General features: G+C 38.1%; 1 protein-coding gene across 1 annotated transcript in view; it reads right to left on the bottom strand.

Moving 5' to 3' along the window:
• LOC148941290 (uncharacterized protein C2orf42 homolog) overlaps window positions 1-15,114 on the bottom strand; it is a 91,610-nt gene that overhangs the window by 64,832 nt on the left and 11,664 nt on the right. The window contains exon 3 of the mRNA XM_089104456.1: window positions 2,345-2,797. Coding sequence (XP_088960582.1) covers window positions 2,345-2,797 — 453 coding nt within the window. The remainder of the gene's footprint in view (window positions 1-2,344; window positions 2,798-15,114) is intronic.

Raw genomic sequence — 15,114 nt, 5'->3', positions numbered from 1 at the left:
CTCATTTTCATTTTTTTTTCTAATTATGAAAATTTGCTTTCACATATAGACAAAGACATGTCTTAGACAGTAGTTCTAGATTTTTGCACATGTTTTATTAGTTGTTTTTTTCTTTATTTCATGGATAGCATACCCTTCCTCTAATAAACTCTCACCTAATTTCTGATTAGCTTCCTAAAACATTAGTTGTGTGCACAATATAGTACAGGGAATGTAGTGAAACGGGTTATTTTCTCACTTTACCTCAGACCAGCCTTGATGACAATACCTAGTTGTCAAAACCTAGTTATATACATTTAAATCAGCTACCAACACCTTATTCTTTCTATTGACAACCTTGATGACAATTTCTAGCTAGATACATTTAAATCAGCCTCCAACTTGTTATTCTTTGTATTGACAACCTTGATGACAATACCTAGTTAGATACATTTAAGTCAGACTCCGACTTGTTCTACTTTGTATTGACAACATTGATGACAATACCTAATTAGATACATCTGTATCAGCCGCCAACTTCATATTCTCTCTATTAACAACCTTGATGACAGTATTTAGTTATACATTTAAATCAACCGTCAACCAATTATTCCTTCTTATTCTTTCTATTAACGACCTTGATGACAATATTTAGTTAGATACGTTTAAATCAGCTACCAACGTCTTATTCTTTCTATTGACAACCTTGATGACAATATCTAGCTATATACATTTAAATCGACCTCCAACTTATTATTCTTTGTATTGACAAAACTGATGACTATACCTAGTTAGATAAATATAAATCAGCCTCCAACTTGTTATTCTTTGTATTGACAACCTTGATGACAATACCTAATTAGATACATCTAAATCAGCCACCAACTTCTCATTCTTTCTATCAACAACCTCGATGACAGTATCTAGTTAGATACCTTGAAATCAGCTTCGAATTCGTTGTTTTTTGTATTGACAACCTTGATGACAACATCTAGTTAGATACATTTAAATCAGGTGCCAACAGCTTATTTTTTCTATTGATAACCTTGGTGACAATACCTAGTTAGATACATTTAAATGAGCTTCCGATTTTTTTTTTTTTTATTGACAACCTTGATGACAACATCTAGTTAGATAAATTTAAATCAGGTGTCAACATCTTATTGTTTCTATTAACAACCTTTTTGACAATACCTAGTCAGATACAAGTAAATCAACCGCCAACTAATTATTCCTTCTTATTCTTTCTATTGACAACCTCGATGATAATACCTAGTTAGATACATTTAAATCAGCTACCAACATCTTATTCTTTCTATTGACAAACTTGATGGCAATATCTAGCTAGATACATTTAAATCAGCAGCCGACTTTTTATTCTTTCTATTGACAACCTTGATGACAATATCTAGTTAGATACATTTAAATCAGCAGCCAACTTTTTATTCTTTGTATCAACAACCTTGATGACAATATCTAGTTAGATACATTTAAATCAGCTTCCGACTTATTATTCTCTGTATTGACAACCTTTACGACAATACCTTGTTAGATACATCTAAATCAGTCGCCAACTTTTTATTCTTTGTATAAGAAACGAGATGTCAATGAGGCTTTCTTATTAAGATTCTATTTCTTATTAAAAAAAATAAAACTAAAATGTCTAGGACGACCTGGGACTTAATCCACCTATAGTTTCCTAAGTATAGGCTTAAGGTATATGTTTCTTCTAAAACAAGCGATTTCGCAACAAGCCTTCAACTGTAAATTGCACTAAAAGAACAAAGTGGTAATATATTATTGCAATAACAAGTCTAGAATTAAGATTTTACTTTTCTTAGAGAAGGATCTAAACTTGCTTAAAAGTAGGATCCTTTTTCCAACGATTTTCTACCAATTTTAGAAGTTTTTTTCCAGTCTAAAAAAGCCTATACATCTAATTTCAAAAATATAATTCTGCAAAAGGATATGACTGAATCTCAGCTGTGGAAAAATATTAAAAATTATGTCTTTCTTTGGTATATTAAAGCCCTAGGAAAGCAGAAAAACATCATACTAAAATTTTCACAGGGGACAAAAACCTGAATTTGGGATAATACTGGTACCAAAGGCCGTATCCAGGGGGAGGGGTTAGGGGGTTTGGACCCCCTCCCCCGAAATGTTTGTCCGACTCGTAGAAGCGTAACAAAAATGAACAAAAACAAATTTTTTATGCGTTGTTGAGTTTTTTGTGTGTAGCCCCCCCCCCGAAAAAAATTCCTTGTATAAAACACCCCCCGAAAAAAAATCCTGGATAAGGCCCTGCTATTACCCAATCAAATTGTATTTCATTCACTCGAAAGTATCTCAAGAAATGAGTGCTTACCTTTAGCAGTTTTGCTACAGGTTCAGGTGCCTCATCAATTCTTCCTGGCAGATATTTTAATAATATAGCTGAATATTCAGACTGAAGTTTTTCATCACTCAGCATGGCCCAGAGGCAAGCATATAAATGCTCACAGACAGGGATATGATTTCTATTCGAGTACATGAAACAGTCGCAGATTGCTTTCATTTTTGCTAAATTAAAGTAGCAATGCACAAATCCAAGGGGAACGTCACTCTTGTCACTACACTTTACAACAAAGTGATAGCTGTTAACCATTTGCACAACTTCATATGGAATTGAGCTCAGCTCCTGAAGTTCTTCGCCAATATCAGGTGGTGCTTGCAGATGGGAGAAAAAGGACTCCAAGGTTTTGAGAGGTTTGGCAGACTTGCAGCAGTCCAAAGCAGATTGGATATGTGAACACGGGGAATCATCACAGCCATCTTTGCCCTGCTTAATGAAATATGCTACATGATAAGGATTGGCACTGAACTAATTACGCAAAATTCGACTGCGGTAATGTATGAAAGTCAATCTCCGTTTGGCATTTCCCACAAACATTTAAACGTGGATTTTCTGGATTCAGACAGTCTCTAATATTCCATTTTCTACCTTATTGTAGAAAAAGCAAAGTCTTTTGCTGCTAATAAAAAAAAGCACTGGTCTCAATTTAGAAACAAAATGGCATTTTCCACTCTAGTATTGCGGAAAGAGCCGAAAGGAGATTGGCCTGAAGACATTTTATTACAACATATAAACCTTGCAGGAGAGCAGAAAAACTATAAAATGCGTTTCGGATTTTTCAAGTTACAGTCAGCAGCAGGCGGTTGTTTGTCAAAAGCAGACTGTTTAGACATATGTCTATTTTGTAAACAGTTTCTATGTAATAATTTCTACATTTTACTATTTCTAAATTGTATACAATTTCTTTCCATAAGATTCTCAAAGACAGTTTGAAACAATCGATAAAACAAGTGGAATTCCTTTTATGGCTTCCTGACTCCATCAGATATGATGATAAGCCGCTAGTCCTATTAATTCCCTCACCTTTTAATTTTAAGGGATTTGTTATACCTTCTCTGAAATGCTCCAAGAGAAGGACTTACCAGGATTACTTCGATTACTTCCACTGGGAGGGCATTCCACATAGCGACGGGTCTCCAGGCAAAACTCGTTTCAAGTGTCCCGGGCAGGGTGTACCATGCAAAAAGTAGTTCTGATGAGTAGTACATTGGTGAGTTGATCACAAAGGCTTTGCTCGGCGTGGAGCAACTACACCTCCTCTGATGGAGACTGATACCTGTATTTGTAGAATGTCAACAGTAAAACCAAGTCAAAACGATCCTGGATCGGCTGCAGGGGTTTGGCATCAGAATTACTGAAAATTATTGCACGAGCTGCTCAATTTTGGACACGTTGAAAAGGAGAAGTAGAGTATTTGGAACACGAGCAAACAAAGGATACACATATTCAATGACTGATCTGATGCAAGACTTGAATAGTGTCAAAATAAGCATGTCCGGGAGAATGCTCTTGCATCTTAGGATGACTCCTAGCTTCCAGAAGCAGGAGGATCTCACTTTGCTGAGATGTTCATCCCACGTGAGATGTGACGAGAAATAAACTCTAATAAGGGGTAGTGTACCTGCTCTTCGTACCACCTCTTATTTAAAGATCAAAACAGGGGGAGCCATCATGTTTCACAATATCAAAAATTTCTTCTGTTTTTTATGCATTAAAACTGACGAGCCCCACATCTGTTTACATTCCATTTTTGTTCATATCACCCTGAAGCTCCTTATGGGGTTTACTGGTATTTTCTTGTTCGTGGGATCATCAGCAAAGTGGTAAGGTTTATCCCAAAACTACCCTCTACGTCGTCTATGAACAAGAATAAAAGAATTGACCCAAAAATACTTCCGGGATGATCCTGACAGAGCTGAATGTTCTTTTGAATTGAAATGAAACCGTATAGAACAATACGTAATGAATATCAACGGAGAAAGTCAGAAAACCCCTCAAATAGCTGACCATCAACTTTACAGGCTTTTAACTTAAAAAAAAGACTTGATGCCATCCACGATCAAAGACTTTTATAATATAAAAGGAGAGAACAGGAGTATTATGCCCCTGAGACAGGACCTCAGCCCACTTAGGGAACCAGATAATTAGACAGTCTGATGTAAACCGTTTTCAACAAAAACCGTATTGTGTGTCAGAAAAAAGCTGGAGCAACGTAAGATACTGATAGTCCTGTTAAATACAATCCCATAAGTTTTTCCTACACAGGACAGGAGGCTGATTGGTTAATAAGATTCTATATTAGTATGATAATCATCTGTATTTGGCGAAAGGACATGAACAACTTTCCAGGTTTTTTGGAATAATCTCACTGCAAAGCATTTACAAAACAGAAAGGCGATAGGACCATTGAGTTCAGGGGAACATCTTTCAAGGATGATACTAGAAATCGTGTCAGGTCATGAAGCTTTGGTGATATCCAGCTGACTGAGCGTTCTAAGCAGCTTTTCACTTTTTAAGTTTGTACAGGTGATTTTCTTATATATTCTTGTCATTTTGATGATAATTCTTGTCACTTTCTGGGGGCTTTGTAACTTTAAGAAGCTTTATAACTTTAAGAGGCTTTGTAACTTATTAACCTATAGAACTGCATCATTCAACTAATTGTTCTATAAATTATTGATGAGTTCGGCCAATGTAGAACTTACCACAGGAGTAGAGAATGATATACACTCTGCTCCTTAAGTCACAGCAAGTTTTATCGTTTCAGATTTTAAAACTATCTAAAGGTAGGTAGACATTTAGTTTCAATAGTATTTTTGAGTAAAATACATTGCAGGCATATTAATAGATATCAAATATAGTAACGAAAAAGTACAAGACAGTTCATAAGAAATTTAGCACAACATAAATACCTTCCTCAGACTTTCAAGAAAAACAAAACAAAAAAACAAGACAAGTTTTGTGAAACAAGCTTTCAAAAACAGTCTTGATTACTTTTAGATTTACATCACCTTAATTTAACTTAACATACAAAAAACCTCAACCAAATTACAAATAGACCCTCAGAAAAGTTACAAAAACACTTGCAGCAGAGTGATTACATACACTTAGCTACTAAAAAAATCATTACTTTTAACTACTAAAAAAGAATCACCAAAAGCAAGACAAAAAATAGAAGTAAAAAAAAAACAACCAATTCTAGAAAAATCATAACAATAATAATAATCATTACAAATAAGAGCCCCTACCTAACAAATGCCTCTTGAACTTGCTTTTAAACAACCCTAGATGTTCAGCCATCCAAATGCTTTCCTACTAGATTAAGAGGTACATTTTGAATTAACTGTTTATTAAATTAACTGCAATACGACAAAAATTACTACAGTGCTAGCTTTGTTTGAAATTTGATAGAGTAAGGTAAGTGCACAAAAATAGATACATACCATGCACGCCCCACGCCAATAATTCGCCACAGAGTCCCCACACCGGACCAGACGGGTGGAGAAGCAGGACTACATACTTAATTCCATGTTTGTTTGATTTGTGTATTATGTATTATGTTATGTTTTTAAATTAACTGGCCTCCCCCAGGGCATTCAGCGTGTCCCCAGGTGGCAATAGGGGAACGCTCTACAGATATGTAAGGTACCTCCATAGGAGGCACGGACCAAGGGGGAACCTTGTCCCTGAGGGTCCATAACAGAAACTGGGGCATCCTCGCTTGAAGTCATAAATACAGGGGGAGGAGGAAGAAGGCCCCTCAAATGTACACTCAAAAGGGCCCACTGGTTTGTCCACAAGTCCAATGAGTTGCAAACCTTCTCCCAGTAATGGGTTAAATTGCATGGTGATGCAGAACACCATCGCGGGAGGATCCTCTATAGGAGGACAACTGTGGCAGGGCGTCAGATCCAGATCTATGGACAACGGCCCCTGCAAAGGGCTGCCTCGATCTTTTCGGGGTACCTGCAAGACTGGGGACCTTGCGGTCAACTCTATTCCCACTTGAGGAGTGGCGCCCCTCGAGGAAATTATAGCCTAGTAAACGCGCAGCATTCGCACGGGATTCTGACTAATGGATAATTTTTCGGGGCTTGGTATGTTTTGATGGGCGTCTTTGGGCTGAAAAACCTCTTCCTAGCTAATTTATATACTATGGGTTGCCTCCCCGTAGTAGCATAATATTTGTAGGCATGAATATATAATGAGTCGGAGGTAATAGGCTTGAGACTGTCTGAGCCGGATTTCGACTCTTGTTGACAGAAGAGCATCGCCAAGTGCTGAAAACCATGTTGTGACCAAGATGGACCCAGGATTGCACAAAGTCTCCATTCATACCGGAGGTCCCAGAGACTTCTTGCTGACCGGTTCTAGGCCAGCTTAAGCACTTCGGCGGAGACTTGAGAAGATATATGATCCCCGTCCTGCACTGGTATCCGGGATCATTGCTTTCCTGAGGCTAAAATAATTTCAATGATTTAAAGAACATGAAAATTGGAACTTGGAATGTTACGACATTAAAAAATGACTATCGTATCGACATTTTGACTGACGAATTCAGATAATTCAAACTGGATTTATTAGGTATTTCAGAAACTCATATCCCAGGGGTAGGAAGCATGAAATTAGGTGATATAGAATTTGTTTACTCAGGCAGGAAGGATGGAGTACATAGGCAGGGAGTAGGGCTCATGATGAATAAGAAAGCTGCTAAGTCTTGTTTAGGCTGGGAAGGTATTAATAATAGAATACTAATTGCTCATTTTATGACTAAAAAGTTCAGGGTATCAGTTATAGTAGTATGTGCCCCTCTAGAACCAACAGACGGAGATACTAGTGACTCAGATGAATTTTACTTACAGTTACAGGAGGAAATTTACAGGATCCCCGGTAGAAATATAAGACTTTTACTGGGAGATTTTGACGCCCAGGTTTATGGAAATAGGGATAGATTTTACCCTAGCCCAGGTAAACTTGGTGTAGGAAAAGAAAACAGTAATGGATACAGACTGTTGTAATTCCGTAGGCATAACAATCTAGTTATAACCAATACGGTGTTTGGTCATAAAATGGTTCATAAGTTAACATGGTATTCATGTGACGGTAAGACAGCATACCTTATTGATTATGTTATAGTAAACCGAAGACTGGCAGGATCAATACAAGATACTAGGGTATATGGGAGTGCTGTTATTGATGTTAAAAGTAAAGATCACCATCTAGTAGTGTCAAGGGTTAATTAAAAGCTGAAATATCGGAAAGGTAACTACCTCCCGGGAAGTTATGATGTTGGTACACTCCAGGATTAGAATTTGAGAGAAACTTTCGAGGAACATTTGAATACTAAACTTGAGAGTTTAAAATTTGATAATGTGGAAGATGGTTGCAACAATTTTAGAAAAATAATTTGTGAAGTTGCTGAAGGTGTATTAGGGAAGAAAGCTAGAACGGTAGCTAAGAATATTAGTGAAAAAGCTTTATGTTTAATAGAAAGGAGAAAGGACTTGTACAAGAATAATCTGAGTGATAGATCGAATGAAAACAAAAGAAATGTAAAGAAAGTGGAGAAAGCATCAAAATATGAACTAAGGAGGTGTGAAGTGGAGGCCATGGATAAAATTGCTCTGGACGATGCAGCTAGACAGCATAATAGTAAAATATTGTACTGGCACGTTAATAAATTGAGAGGGAGTAGTAAATGCGGACTTGACCCAGTTAAAGATAGGAATGGGGTAAAAATTAGCGATAAGGAAAAAACTAAAGAGAGATGGGCTGAACATTTTGAGAATTTGCTTAACCGAGATAGAGTTGCATGAAAAAATATAGAGGAAAATGAAAAAGTTTGTGATACCTTGGATGTGTATTATGTATTATGTTATGTTTTTGAATTAACTGGCCTCCCCCAGGGCATTCAGCGTGTCCCCAGGTGGCGATAGGGGAACGCTCTACAGATATGTAAGGTACCTCCATAGGAGGCACGGACCAAGGGGGAACCTTGTCCCTGAGGGTCCATAATAGAAACTGGGGCACCCTCGCTCGAAGTCATAAATACAGGGGGAGGAGGAAGAAGGCCCCTCAAATGTACACTCAAAAGGGCCCACTGGTTTGTCCACAAGTTCAATGAGTTGCAAACCTTCTCCCAGTAATGGGTTAAATTGCATGGTGATGCAGAACACCATCGCGGGAGAATCCTCTATAGGAAGACAACTGTGGCAGGGCGTCAGATCCAGATCTATGGACAACGGCCCCTGCAAAGGGCTGCCTCGATCTTTTCGGGGTACCTGCAAGACTGGGGACCTTGCGGTCAACTCTATTCCCACTTGAGGAGTGGCGCCCCTCGAGGAAATTATAGCCTAGTAAACGCGCAGCATTCGCACGGGATTCTGACTAATGGACAATTTGTCTGGGCTTGGTATGTTTTGATGGGCGTCTTTGGGCTGAAAAACATCTTCCTAGCTAATTTATCTATTATGGGTTGCCTCCCCGTAGTAGCAAAATATTTGTAGGCATGAATATATAATGAGTCGGAGGTAATAGACTTGAGATTGTCTGTGCAGGATTTCGACTCTTGTTGATAGAAGAGCATCGCCATGTGCCGAAAACCCGGTTGTGAGCATGATGGGCCCAGGATTCCACAAAGCATCCATTAATACTGGAAATCCCAAGGACTTGTTATTGTCCGGTTCTAAGCTGGCTTAATCGTTTCGATATAGACTTTAGAAGATATGTGATCCCCATCCTGCTCTGGTATCTGGGATCATTGCTTTTCCTGAGGCCACAATAATTTCAATGATTTAAAGAACATGAAAATTGGAACTTGGAATGTTACAACGTTCAAAAATGACTATCGTATCGACATTTTGACTGACGAATTCAGACAATTCAAACTGGATTTATTAGGTATTTCAGAAACTCATATCCCAGGGGTAGGAAGCATGAAATTAGGTGATATAGAATTTGTTTACTCAGGCAGGAAGGATGGAGTACATAGGCAGGGAGTAGGGCTCATGATGAATAAGAAAGCTGCTAAGTCTTGTTTAGGCTGGGAAGGTATTAATAATAGAATACTAATTGCTCATTTTATGACTAAAAAGTTCAGGGTTTAAATTATAGTAGAATACACCTTCTCAGAGTTAATAGAGAAATTAGCTTTTGACTCGGATGCACCGTATTGACAACTCCAGATACACATAGGTAAGGTTCCATGTATAAACGTTATGTTTCCACTGGGAGATTGCGATGCCCCGGTCGACATTACTAGAGACATGGAACACCGCGATCTTTGTAGTTCTGTAATTAGGAAGGAAAAAAGTAATGGAAACAGACTTTTGCAATTTTGTAGATATAACAATCTAGCTATAACCAATACAGTGTTTGGTCATAAAATGGCTCATAAGTTAACATGGTATTCATGTGACGGTAAGACAGCATACCTTATTGATTATGTTATAGTAAACCGAAGACTGGCAGGATCAATACAAGATACTAGGGTATATGGGAGTGCTGTTATTGATGTTAAAAATAAAGATCACCATCTAGTAGTGTCAAGGGTTAATTAAAAGTTGAAATTTTGGAAGGGTAACTACCTCCCGGGAAGTTATGATGTTGGTACACTCCAGGATGAAAATTTGGGAGAAACTTTCGAGGAACAGTTAAATACTAAACTTCAGAGTTTAAAATTTGACAATGTGTAAGGTGGTTGCAATAATTTTAGGAAAATAATTTGTGAAGTTGCTGAAGGTGTATTAGGGAAGAAAGCTAGAACTGTAGCTAAGAATATTAGTGAAAAAGCTTTATGTTTAATAGAAAGGAGAAAGGACTTGTACAAGAATAATCTGAGTGATAGATCGAATGAAAACAAAAGAAATGTAAAGAAAGTAGAGAAAGCATCAAAATATGAACTAAGGAGGTGTGAAGTGAAGGCCATGGATAAAATTGCTCTGGACGATGCAGCTAGACGGCATAATAGTAAAATATTGTACTGGCACGTTAATAAATTGAGAGGGAGTAGTCAATGCGGAGTTGACCCAGTTAAAGATAGAAATGGGGTAAAAATTAGCGATAAGGAAAAAACTAAAGAGAGATGGGCTGAACATTTTGAGAATTTGCTTAACCGAGATAGAGTTGCAGGAAAAAATATAGAGGAAAATGAAAAAGTTTGTGATACCTTGGATGTGTATTATGTATTATGTTATGTTTTTAAATTAACTGGCCTCCCCCAGGGCATTCAGCGTGTCCCCAGGTGGCGATAGGGGAACGCTCTACAGATATGTAAGGTACCTCCATAGGAGGCACGGACCAAGGGGGAACCTTGTCCCTGAGGGTCCATAATAGAAACTGGGGCACCCTCGCTCGAAGTCATAAATACAGGGGGAGGAGGAAGAAGGCCCCTCAAATGTACACTCAAAAGGGCCCACTGGTTTGTCCACAAGTTCAATGAGTTGCAAACCTTCTCCCAGTAATGGGTTAAATTGCATGGTGATGCAGAACACCATCGCGGGAGAATCCTCTATAGGAAGACAACTGTGGCAGGGCGTCAGATCCAGATCTATGGACAACGGCCCCTGCAAAGGGCTGCCTCGATCTTTTCGGGGTACCTGCAAGACTGGGGACCTTGCGGTCAACTCTATTCCCACTTGAGGAGTGGCGCCCCTCGAGGAAATTATAGCCTAGTAAACGCGCAGCATTCGCACGGGATTCTGACTAATGGATAATTTTTCGGGGCTTGGTATGTTTTGATGGGCGTCTTTGGGCTGAAAAACCTCTTCCTAGCTAATTTATCTATTATGGGTTGCCTCCCCGTAGTAGCATAATATTTGTAGGCATGAATACATAATGAGTCGGAGGTAATAGGCTTGAGACTGTCTGCGCCGGATTTCGACTCTTGTTGACAGAAGAGCATCGCCAAGTGCTGAAAACCATGTTGTGACCAAGATGGACCCAGGATTGCACAAAGTCTCCATTCATACCGGAGGTCCCAGAGACTTCTTGCTGACCGGTTCTAGGCCAGCTTAAGCACTTCGGTGTAGACTTGAGAAGATATATGATCTCCATCCTGCACTGGTATGTGGGATTATTGCTTTTCCTGAGGCCACAATAATTTCAATGATTTATAGAACATGAAAATTGGAACTTGGAATGTTACGACGTTAAAAAATTACTATCGTATCGACATTTTGACTGACGAATTCAGATAATTCAAACTGGATTTATTAGGTATTTCAGAAACTCATATCCCAGGGGTAGGAAGCATGAAATTAGGTGATATAGAATTTGTTTACTCAGGCAGGAAGGATGGAGTACATAGGCAGGGAGTAGGGCTCATGATGAATAAGAAAGCTGCTAAGTCTTGTTTAGGCTGGGAAGGTATTAATAATAGAATACTAATTACTCATTTTATGACTAAAAATTTCAGGGTATCAGTTATAGTAGTATGTGCCCCTGTATAACCGACAGACGGAGATACTAGTGACTCAGATGAATTTTACTTACAGTTACAGGAGGAAATTGACAGGTTCCCAGGTAGAAATATAATGTTTTTACTAGGAGATTTCAACGCCCAAGTTGGTAGAAATAGGGTGGGAGTGCTGTTATTGATGTAAAAAGTAAAGATCACCATCTAGTAGTGTCAAGGGCTACTTTAAAGCTGAAATATCGGAAGGGTAATACCTCCCGGGAAGTTATGATGTTGGTAGACTCCAGGATTAGAATTTGAGAGAAACTTTCCAGGAACAGTTGAATACTAAACTTGAGAGTTTAAAATTTGATAATGTGGAAGATGGTTGCAATAATTTTAGGAAAATAATTTGTGAAGTTGCTGAAGGTGTATTAGGGAAGAAAGCTAGAACGGTAGCTAAGAATATTAGTGAAAAAGCTTTATGTTTAATAGAAAGGAGAAAGGACTTGCACAAGAATCATCTGAGTGATAGATCGAATGAAAACAAAAGAAATGTAAAGAAAGTGGAGAAAGCATTAAAATATGAACTAAGGAGGTGTGAAGTGGAGGTGTGGGCTGCCTCTGGAAGATGCAGCTAGACGGCATAATATTAAAATATTGTACTGGCACGTTAATAAATTGAGAGGGAGTAGTCAATCCGGAGTTGTCCCAGTTAAAGATAGGATTGGGGTCGCAATTAGCGATAAGGAAAAAACTAAAGAGAGATGGACTGAACATTTTGAGAATTTGCTTAATTGAGATAGAGTTGCAGGAAAAAATATAGAGGAAAATGAAAAAGTTTGTGATATCTTGGATGTGTATTATGTATTATGTTATGTTTTTAAATTAACTGGCCTCCCCCAGGGCATTCAGCGTGTCCCCAGGTGGCGATAGGGGAACGCTCTACAGATATGTAAGGTACCTCCATAGGAGGCACGGACCAAGGGGGAACCTTGTCCCTGAGGGTCCATAATAGAAACTGGGGCACCCTCGCTCGAAGTCATAAATACAGGGGGAGGAGGAAGAAGGCCCCTCAAATGTACACTCAAAAGGGCCCACTGGTTTGTCCACAAGTCCAATGAGTTGCAAACCTTATCGACATTCTGACTGACGAATTCAGACGATTCAAACTGGATTTATTAGGTATTTTAGAAACTCATATCCCAGGGGTAGGAAGCATGAAACTAGGTGATATAGAATTTGTTTACTCAGGCAGGAAGGATGGGGTACATAGACAGGAAGTAGGGCTCATGATGAATAAGGAAGCTGCTAAGTCTTGTATAGGCTGGGAAGGTATTAATAATAGAATAATAATTGCTCATTTTATGAGTAAAAAGTTTCGGGTGTTAGTTATTGTAGTAAATGCACCTTTAGAACTGACTGACGGAGATATTAGTGAATAAGATGAATTTTATTCACAGTTACAGAATCAAATAAACTCGGTCCCAGGCAGAAATTTTATGTTATTATTAAGAGATTTTAATACCCAGGTTGGCAGGAATAGGGATAGATGGTATCCTAGCATACGTAGATTTGGTGTAGGAAAAGAAAACAGTAATGAATACAGACTTTTGCAATTTTGTAGGTATAACAATCTAGTTATAACCAATACGGTGTTTGGTCATAAAATGGCTCATAAGTTAACATGGTATTCATGTGATGGTAAGACAGCAAACCTTATTGATTATGTTATAGTAAACCGAAGACTGGCAGGATCAATACAAGATACTAGGGTATATGGGAGTGCTGTTATTGATGTTAAAAGTAAAGATCACCATCTAGTAGTGTCAAGGGCTACTTTAAAGCTGAAATATCGGAAGGGTAACTACCTCCCGGGAAGTTAAGATGTTGGTAGACTCCAGGATTAGAATTTGAGAGAAACTTTCCAGGAACAGTTGAATACTAAACTTGAGAGTTTAAAATTTGATAATGTGGAAGATGGTTGGAATAATTTTAGGAAAATAATTTGTGAAGTTGCTGAAGGTGTATTAGGGAAGAAAGCTAGAACGGTAGCTAAGAATATTAGTGAAAAAGCTTTATGTTTAATAGAAAGGAGAAAGGACTTGTACAAGAATAATCTGAGTGATAGATCGAATGAAAACAAAAGAAATGTAAAGAAAGTGGAGAAAGCATCAAAATATGAACTAAGGAGGTGTGAAGTGAAGGCCATGGATAAAATTGCTCTGGACGATGCAGCTAGACAGCATAATAGTAAAATATTGTACTGGCACGTTAATAAATTGAGAGGGAGGAGTCAATGCGGAGTTGGCCCAGTTAAAGATAGGAATGGGGTCGCAATTAGCGATAAGGAAAAAACTAAAGAGAGATGGGCTGAACATTTTGAGAATTTGCTTAACCGAGATAGAGTTGCAGGAAAAAATATAGAGGAAAATGAAAAAGTTTGTGATATCTTGGATGTTTTGTTTTGTGAGGAGGAATTAGCAACAGTACTAAAAGGATTAAAGAATAATAAGGCTCCAGGTGCTGATAGGGTGGTAAATGAGGCTCTGAGGCTAGAAATAAGTTACTGAAGATTATGAATATGATTTTTGAAAAAGGGAAGTACCTAACGATTTTAGGAAAACCTTAATTAGGCAACTTTATAAGAAAGGTGATAAAAGTGAGTGCGGTAATTGTCAAGGCATTAGTCTGGTATCTGTAGGTAGTAAATTACTTAGTAATATGATACTTTTTAGACTGAGAGATGCCGTAGACAAAGTTTTAAGAGAAGAGCAGTAGGGTTTTAGAAAAGGTAGAGGATGTGTTAAGCAAATTTTCACTTTTAGGCTAATAACCGAGAAGTCCCCGAGTTTTCATACATCTTTAGTCCTCAATTTTATAGATTATGAGCAAGCAATCGATTCTGTTGAAATAAGAGCTTTAGTGAAGATTTTATACTTGTATGGTATACCATACAAAAACATTAAAGTGATTAGTGTATGTACGAGAATAACACTGCTGCGGTTAAGGTAGGAAATGAGGTTAGCAGCTGGTTTTGTATTAAATCAGGAGTTAAGCAGGGTTATGTTCTATCCCCCTTTGTATGGATTATTTTTATGGACTTTGTTTTAAGGAGCACAGGAAAGGCAATGGGAGACCACGGAATCAAGTGGGGAGGAAAAAGTCTCCTGGACTTGGATTATGCTGATGATTTAAGCATCCTAGATGAAAGTCTGAGCAAAATGAATGAAGTTTTAGAGGTTTTGCGAGTTCAGGGTGCAAAAATTCATTTGAAAATTAATTTTAAGAAGACTCAGTCACTAAGGCTAGGAATAAGTGAAAATGAAAACATGACGTTGGGTAATGA

This window comes from Artemia sp. Qi Xiang Cuo, chromosome 18 (assembly GCF_049724085.1).
Source record: "Artemia sp. Qi Xiang Cuo chromosome 18, ASM4972408v1, whole genome shotgun sequence".
Taxonomy (NCBI): Eukaryota; Metazoa; Arthropoda; class Branchiopoda; order Anostraca; family Artemiidae; genus Artemia; species Artemia sp. Qi Xiang Cuo.
Note: the sequence above shows the minus strand (reverse complement) of the source record. Positions and strands in the feature narration are given on the sequence as shown.